General features: G+C 43.2%; 1 protein-coding gene across 1 annotated transcript; it reads right to left on the minus strand.

Moving 5' to 3' along the window:
- Positions 1-3,155: 3,155 nt before the first annotated feature.
- On the minus strand, positions 3,156-6,139 carry LOC144688301 (zona pellucida sperm-binding protein 4-like). The gene is made up of 6 exons (XM_078554732.1): positions 5,735-6,139; positions 4,256-4,434; positions 4,086-4,183; positions 3,869-4,002; positions 3,594-3,783; positions 3,156-3,420 (listed from the first exon to the last, which is right to left on the minus strand). Exons 1-6 carry the CDS (start codon positions 5,958-5,960, stop codon positions 3,156-3,158), a joined length of 1,092 nt encoding a protein of 363 aa, XP_078410858.1. The 5' UTR covers positions 5,961-6,139.
- Positions 6,140-8,433: the final 2,294 nt, after the last annotated feature.

Genomic DNA, 8,433 nt, shown 5'->3' on the forward strand with positions numbered 1-8,433 from the left:
TGAATGATATGTACAAGGCACAGGATGTAAAGAGGCATTAGCCTGGATAGGCTATGGAAAGGTTGGCAGCCAAAGTAAACACTGGTCTCAAAGGGTGCAGCAGAAGAAATTTTGTGGAATAGGGAAATGGTGGAAAGTTTCCCTTCATTGTTGAAGACAAAACATATCAAAATAGGAAACCATGCATGAGAATTTAAGCAATATTGTAGAGGAAGATATTCTAGATTATGGGACAAAGACTGACAAATCCCCTGGACATTGCTTTAGGAGATGGTGGATGTAGTGATCTCCCAAAAAAAATTCCCTGGATTGCAGGATGGTTCTACTGATATTAAATTTACCAGAATTTCAAGAGAAAACAGCAAACTAGATTAGCTGGAGTCATCATGAAAACACTGGAGGTGGTACAGGCACTTAGTTCGAGCCAACATGGTGTCATGAAAGGTAAGGAGTTTAACAAATGTTAAAGTTAAGGGATTTAACTGGCCAGGTGGATGAAAGGGGAAAAGTATGTATCTGGGAAACCATTGACTTTAAAACCTGGCCAGCCATAAATGCCATAATTACACTAACAGGTCAGAGGCATAAAACTCACCATCCTGTGCTTGATCAGCACTCTGTCCACAGCCCAAGAACAGTGGTTGCTACTGTGCAGCATCTACAAGGTGCACTACAGCAATTCAAAGAGCCCTTCAACAGCACCTTCCAAATCTGCAACTTCTACCACCTAGAAGGACAAGGTTAGCAGGTGCATGGGAACACCACCACCTACAAGCTTCCCTCCAAGTCACCTGGAACTATGTCACCATTCCTCCAAATGTCACTGTCAAAATTCTTAAATTCCCTTCCTAAAAGCAGTTGTGTATCTACAATAGATGACTGCAACAGTTCATGAAGATGCTCAACCAAGGTTATTTGCCAATGGGCAATAAATGCTAACTTTGACAGCAACCCTTTAAATCCAATGAAAGAATCAAAAGTAGTGATTGACTTTGATATAGTTAGGAAGGGTAGAACAGCAGAACTTTGAAGTGCATGTTCAGAGAGGGTGACCTTATATACAAGTACAGCAAGCAATTAGAAGGCAAATGGCACATTGGCCTTTATTATAAAGGAGCCAGAACTAAGAATAAGGAAGCCTTGCTATAATTGTGCCAGGCTTTAGTGAGACCACATGTGAAGTATGATAACAGTTTGTGTCAACCAAGGAAGGATATACACAAGGTGAGAGAGTGCAGAGATTGATCCTGGAGGAGATATGGTCTACACTTTGGAGTGGTGGGGGTTTAGTAGAGTAGATGCTTCTACTTAGTGAGCATCATCCCAGGATAAGGGGTTGATCATTTAGGACTGAGAATTTTCTGAGAGCTGCAGGTACTTATAGGTAGATTGAGGCAGAGATTACTTTTTTTGGACTTAAGGAAATTTTGGAATGGCATGATCTGGGGAGAAAGTCAGTCAGGAAGTAGAATTGAAATAAAGATGATGATCTTCAATAAATAAGTGTTACTATATGCCTATGTCTCCAGGAACATCTTGCACCCAACACTTGAGCAGCCCCATGTCTCCATTGCAAGGACTATTTCCACCTCTTAGTGCTCAAGGTGCAAGCATTAGGTTACTATTACTGGCTCTTAAGAGCCAGAGCTATTTAACCCCTGGATTTCAAAGTGCAAATTCCATGGAAGTTGCAACCAGACGAAACTGAGGTAGGAAAAAATTGTATAGGCTGGGTTGTGGTGATACATAATCATGTCAGTATGACTAGTTTTAATCTATGTCAAACTACACATAACACTTTGTTAATAATTTCTTGAAGGTAAGACAGGAGCTTGATGTGTGCAAGCAAAGGTAAAAGCAAAGAGTTGACATTCTGATAGTAAAGACTCATGAAGCCAGGTAAATAAACATTTAGTAACCATTTGCACCACAAAAGCTTGTAGAAACAAAGTGGGGCAAGCAGAAGTTCCTAACTTGCCATGAGCAAGCTCCAATCCAGCTAGAGGGAGGTTCTACATTTGCTTCTTTCAAATGTCTGCTTCATTTTGACACAGGAATGGTAAGGAAGATAGTGAGTATGTAAAGACACATCATAACCCAAGTAAGTCTCTTGTTTGGACTCTTAGTTCCCTTTGAGATCAGGTGCTTCATGATTCTTCATTTGGCAAAGACTTGGATTCAATAGCCTCACTGAAATCATGTCCAGTTGTGATAATGATTGAATGTTGTGCTAATGATTGAATGCAAGTTTAAAATACCCTAGGGGAGATGCAACCCAGCTCAACTAAGCATGCCTAATCTGATCTGGAGCTCAATTTAAGGAATTTTAACTCATCTATTAGCATTTCTAGAACAAGTCATGTTAACAATTTGATGAGCCTCAGCAGCTTGTCTCAAAAAACACTGAGGAATCAGATAAAGGTGATGTACTGGGATGCTAACAGTCACTGTAGCCCACAGGGGATGAATGCTAAAAAATTACATTTGAAATAAAATATCATTTTCCTTGAAGTGTGATTAGTTGATCCTGAACCCAAGCAGCAGCATGAAAATTTCTATTAAAAGTTAAACACCCAAAAGTATATTTTTCCAGTTTATTTCTGTTCAAGATCTACTGTTCAATCTCACTACATTGGGAAGCAGCTCTGGGTTTCTTCATTTTGAAGACTGCAGCCATCACCAACAGGGCCAAAGACATCACCATTAACCCAATGGCTGTTCCATTCAGTATCAGAAGAGATCTAGCAGCATCTATTGCAAGAGGGAAGATGTTGTTATGTCTTTAAAAGGGTTCACAGTGGCCTACAGAAGGGACACCACTTACCATTCTCAAGCAGCTTCTGGTTATTCTCATCTTTCAAGAAGATAATGCCACCAGGGGCACTTACCAAGATTCCCTCATGGTCATTTGCACTCCTGCGTCCCTCTATTGGAGAAATAAGAGTCTTCAATTACTCACTGACCAGGGTACATCTCAGGAGAAAGATTTCTGCTTGAGGGACACTTGATTGTTCCTGATTCTGAACATAACTAGAGGCAATCTTTGGTTTAGTGGAAAAGATAACTGTATGAAGGAACTCACTTGGACTACATTTGGGTGTGCAGTCATCCTGACCAGAGGGTGAGCAGACCTCAGCACTGCAGTGCAGGTAAACCTAGAATGGAAAGGAGTCATTTTTTTTTTTTTTTTTTTTAGGGTGAGCTTCATGTAGAAGCAGGGTGTTAAGTAGCCAGTAAAAGTCATTAGTTTTGACTTCATTCAATTTGGTTACCTGTTGAGAGAGAGGCTGCTCAGACTCTCCATCCAAGAAAACAAAAGTCTTCACTTCAAACCACTTGTGATGAGTTGGGAACGTGAGGTCAGAAAACATATTCACTGGGTGTAGGAGGGTCTGATAGTCATCACCCTCATAGGGACACCTGTAACAGAGGTCAGTTTACAATAAGGTACTTCAGTGACCTATGCCAACCCTCAAGCCAGCTTTACTTTGTTCTCCTCCAGCCAACCTCCCCCCATAGCTCACTATTATCCTGGTGTAATTCAGGCTGAGAATCCAATTCCCAAGGCCAGCCTTTCCATTCATACTCCTTACCCATCCACCAATAGACTCCATTGCACCTCATGGTTTGGGGCTGGGACAGGAGTTGCCCAGCAGTCACGCAACCTCAGGACAATCATTGGGTCCGTGCGATCCAGGACACGAACCTCCACAAACACTGGGTCCTGAAGAACATGCTGAATGGGGTAGTCACTATCTACATACCAGGATCTGTAGTCACCACCTGAAAGGCAGACACAAGGACTAGTCATTCCCTGTATGGATACATTCCCAGTGCTTCCATTCACCATTACCCAGGGCAGCTCTACCTTTTGCTATTCGCAGTTCCAGTTTCAAAATCCCATCTTCAGAAGCAGGAGGCGGAGGAGAAACAGTGTAAACTGTGACATTGATCTGCAAGCCTGTTTCCTGCCTCCCCTTGTACTGGCACTGGACATGCAGGCTGCACAGAAACAGAAGTAGTTGAGCTTCATGCATTATCAGACCCTCCCCACCCCTTACCAACATCTCCCACCATCCTCCTACCGGAAGGTGCTGTCCCGGGTTATTGAGCCCAGCTTCTCGGTCTGAATCATCCTCTTCCCCAAGACAGCCGTTTCATACACCAAGGTTCCATTTCCCTCCTGTAATGAGGACACTGTTTAATAGGAAGCTGCCTCATTTACTGGGAGAATGCTTGGCCCTTCAATACTCACCCACTTGCTTGAGCCACAAGAGATGATTGGAAAGCGGAAGGCCACAAGTTGCCCAGTGGTTAGTTTAGGCCTGCACTCAGCTTCTTGTCCATCTTCCACATACAGAGACGACAGGTTGAGGGCAGGACGGGTCAGATTCTTGGAGATCACTATGATGAACTGACCATCTGCTGTGCACACTACAAAGGAAAATAATCCAATTGCTCCAAGCTTGTATCCACAATGGCAGCATCCTTTTTCTGATGCTAACTGAAAAACCACATCCTGATTGGATGGTGAAAGTCAGAACATGCTGAGGCCAAGCTTCCAAGATACATTCTGCATCCTGGGGAAATGCAAATTATATAAAGCCAAGGATTGATAAAGACTAAAGATTAGGTTGGGGAGGAGGGGGGCACATTGAAACTCTGGGGCCAATTCTTTTCTCCATTTTACATAAATGGAGATACAATGAGCTCAGAGGGAATCATTCACAAAATTCAGTTTGGCAAGCTAAGCACAAAGCAGATAAAATAGCAGGCAAAAGATAAAGCAATGTTCATTCCATGTCCAGTGGTTCTTATACTATTCAATAAAGAGGAAACAAATTACTCAAATGTAGACACCATGCTAAAGGAGTCCAGTCAATCAATACTTCTCAAATAGTCTGTAGAGCATGGTACAGGCTGGCTGGCAAAACCTCCTAAAATATGGATATTGAGCAATAGAGTATTAACTTGGTACAAACCATTGGCAAAATTAAGTTAGTGAATCCCCTTCAATAAACACTTAAGCCAATGAGAGCTCTAATTCCCCATGGCAGCCAACTATCTTACTAGGAGTTATCAGGTTAACTAGTCCCAGTGTCACTTGCCCTTCAGCACTAGTAAAGTTAACTAGCTATGCACAGGACACAAGTACTGCAAGATAGTTATCAGTAACTAAAACCAACATCCCTGCTCATTTCCATTCATTAGGTGAGGTGGTTTTCACCAGGTTGGTCATTAATGAAGGATAGTTACTATATGAATGACATTCACATGATTCTATTTACCATAGAAACATTATCCCAGCATAAAATTAACCAAATGTATCATATATCTTTTTGTCTAACTACATTCTTAATTGGCTACACATACCTCTACATGGGTCAGGCAAGTCCCAAAATTTCAGCTTCATCTGCTTTTAGTAGCTAGTCACCTTGGATGTTTAACTCACTGTCAAGTTGTTTAGACAGGTTCACCTAGCAGCCTTCAGAGATAAATTCCTCAATTAAAAAGTCAATATAGGACCAAACAAACCAGCCATTTAGTATATCTGTAATGTTGTGCCGACAGACTAGAAAGAGTGAACATTTCAGTTGAGACTTAAGACTTGAAGCTTCAGATGTCGAATAGCCATTCCTACCTTTCTCCATTACACAATGAGACAGCAACAAGCTCCTGATCTACAAGTTAGATTTTCTCCTCCCTCCCCTAGAACCGCGAGGGGATTTGTTACCTGGGCTGTTTCTCAGACTGTAGAAACAGGGACGGTCATTGGGGCTCTGCGGGTCAAAGCAGCAACCCTGACTGGTACACTCACTGCTGCTAATCCCGGGGTGTCCGCACTCAAATCTCCATCCTGGCTCTGGGACACAAACATCATCCCCGAGAAGTAGCGGCTGGGCTGGGAGTAAAGACCCGGCTAAGAAGCAGAGAGACCAACAAAACACCCAACGTCCCATCTCGGTTACTGAACCAGGATAATCACATCCCCGCACACCAGCCCGATTTATAGCCGGGAACTGGGGGCCAATCCCATTGGGGCGGTTCCCTGTCCCACGGGATTTTGCATTTCCGATAAATTATTTATTTTTGTCCAGTTTGATGCATTCTCTAATTAACTAGTTTATAAACACGCGGCGTTATAGCATTTGATTCCTCGTGCTGTGTATATCCACTCAGCCAATCCTTAAGGTAACTGTTTCTCAGAATTTAGATTTCAGTCCATGGGCATTTCTGCAGGGAGGATTCCCCCACTCCCAGTTCACCGGTTTTGGGTAAACCGGCAGTAAAGGCCAATTAAAAGGTGAGGAAATCGGTTTGTCAGGTGCCTAGTTTTTGCATCAATCTCTTCATCAACATGGGTCACATTTTTAGTTAATTTAGCTAACATCTATGTTGGTTGTGATGCAACCACAGGTATGATGGGCCGATTGACCTCCTGTGTTGCACAGTCCTATGACAAACCGATTTGTGAAGGCGTTCATCACACTTGCAAATGGTGATAGGGATCCAAGTCCCAAGTAAAGAGACAGGAGCACATAATCTAGGTTGATACTCCAATGCTGCAGTGTAGGAGGTGCTGCCTTTCAGGCCAGTTGTTAAGCAAGACCCCGTCTGCCCTTGGAGGTGACTGCACTATTTGTAGGAAGGTAAAGGAGTTCTTACTGATGTCTGGCCAATATTTAGTCCTCAGCTAGCTTCATTGAAACATTACCTGCTCAATACCAGATCAAAGAATACACCCGGACTATAAACCCAGTCTCAGTGATGGCAACCGCCAAAAAAAAAAACCATCTGGTTCATTATGTGCTTTAAGGAAAGAAATCTGCCTTCCTTACCTGGTCTGGCCTACCTGTGACTTCAGATGTGGTTGACTATTAACTGCCCTCTGAAATGGCCAAGCAAGCAACTCCGTTCAAGTACAATTAGGGATGGACAACTCCTTGCCAGTGACGCCCACATCCCATGAGGGAAAAAATAAAATGCCATTTGTGGAAGCTTGCTGTGCCCCAGTTGGCTGCCACATTCCCCACATTACAACTGTTAACAATGTTTCAAAAGTACTTCATTGGCTGTGAAGCACTTTGATATGTCCCAAGGATCTGAAAGGTACTGGAGGAATGCAAGTCTTTTTGATATCCTGAGCGGAAACATAATGGCTGGCTTGTGGGAGTAAGAAGTGGTTCAACTGGTGTAAAACAATGGGAAGAAAGCCTGTTGACTGGGAGGGGTGCTTTGTGGTGGGAGATCAAAGATGAAAGCTCCAGGAATGTGTTTAGCCTGGTTAGGCCGCAGCTGGAGTACCAGGAAAAGTTCTGGGCACCTCACCTTCGGAAGGATATATTGGCCTTGGCTGGAGTGCAGTGTAGATTTACAAACATGGTACTTGTCTCCAAACAACTGATTCTGAAGAGAGATTAAACAAATCACCCCTCCATCTTCTCTGCTCCAGGGAAAACAACCCCAGTATATCCAATCTCTCCTCATAACTAAAACTCTCCAGCCCAGACAGCATCCTGGTAAATCCCCTCTGCACTCTCTCTAGTGCAATCACATCCTTCCTATAATGCGGATTCCAGAACTGCACGCAATACTCTAGCTGTGGCCTAACCAGCATTTTATACAGTTCCAGCATAACCTCCTTGCCCTTATATTTTATGCCTCGACTAATAAAGGCAAGTATCCCATATGCCTTCTTAACCACCTTATCTACCTGTCCCTCTACCTTAAAGGACCGGTGGACATACACATCAAGATCCCTCTGATCCTCGGTACTTCCCAGGGTCCTACCATTCATCGTGTATTCCCATGCCTTGTTTGTCCTGCCCAAGTGCATCACCTCTCACTTATCCGGATTAAATTCCATTTGCCACTGATCAGCCCATCTGACCAGCCCGTCTATATCCTCCTGTAATCTAAGGCTATCCTCCTCACTATTTACCACCCCACCAATTTTCATGTCATCTGTAAACTTACTGATCAACTCTCCTACATTCAAGTCTAAATCATTTATATATACCACAAACACCGATCCCTGTGGAACCCCACTGGACACAGGCATCCAGTCACAAAAACACCCCTCGACCATCACCCTCTGCTTCATGCTACTCAGCCAATTCTAAATCTAATTTGCCAAATTGTCTTGGATCTCATGGGCTCTTACCTTCGTAATCACTCTCCCATGCGGGACCTTATCAAAAGCCTTGCTGAAGTCCAAGTAGATTACGTCAAATGCATTGCCTACATCTACACACCTGGTCACCTCTTCGAAAAATTCATCAAATTGGTCAGACATGACCTCCCCTTAACAAAACCATGCTGACTGTCCTTGATTTTATTTAGGGAAACAGATAGTGAGAGACATTTCTGGTGGTTGGGAAATCTAGATATATGAGACATAGCCTGAAAGTTAGAGACAGGTCTTTCAGGAGT

Source organism: Cetorhinus maximus, chromosome 13 (assembly GCF_964194155.1).
Source record: "Cetorhinus maximus chromosome 13, sCetMax3.hap1.1, whole genome shotgun sequence".
Classification (NCBI taxonomy): domain Eukaryota; kingdom Metazoa; phylum Chordata; class Chondrichthyes; order Lamniformes; family Cetorhinidae; genus Cetorhinus; species Cetorhinus maximus.

Bases quoted from the DNA above. Each gene is read 5' to 3' on its own strand.
- LOC144688301 (XM_078554732.1), bottom strand. From the start codon at position 5,960: ATGGGACGTTGGGTGTTTTGTTGGTCTCTCTGCTTCTTAGCCGGGTCT. The intron at 4,435-5,734 runs GTAACAAATCCC...TTTCCTTTGTAG, and splicing joins CAGTCTGAGAAACAGCCCAG to TGTGCACAGCAGATGGTCAG. The intron at 4,184-4,255 runs GTGAGTATTGAA...TCCTCATTACAG, and splicing joins CTTGTGGCTCAAGCAAGTGG to GAGGGAAATGGAACCTTGGT.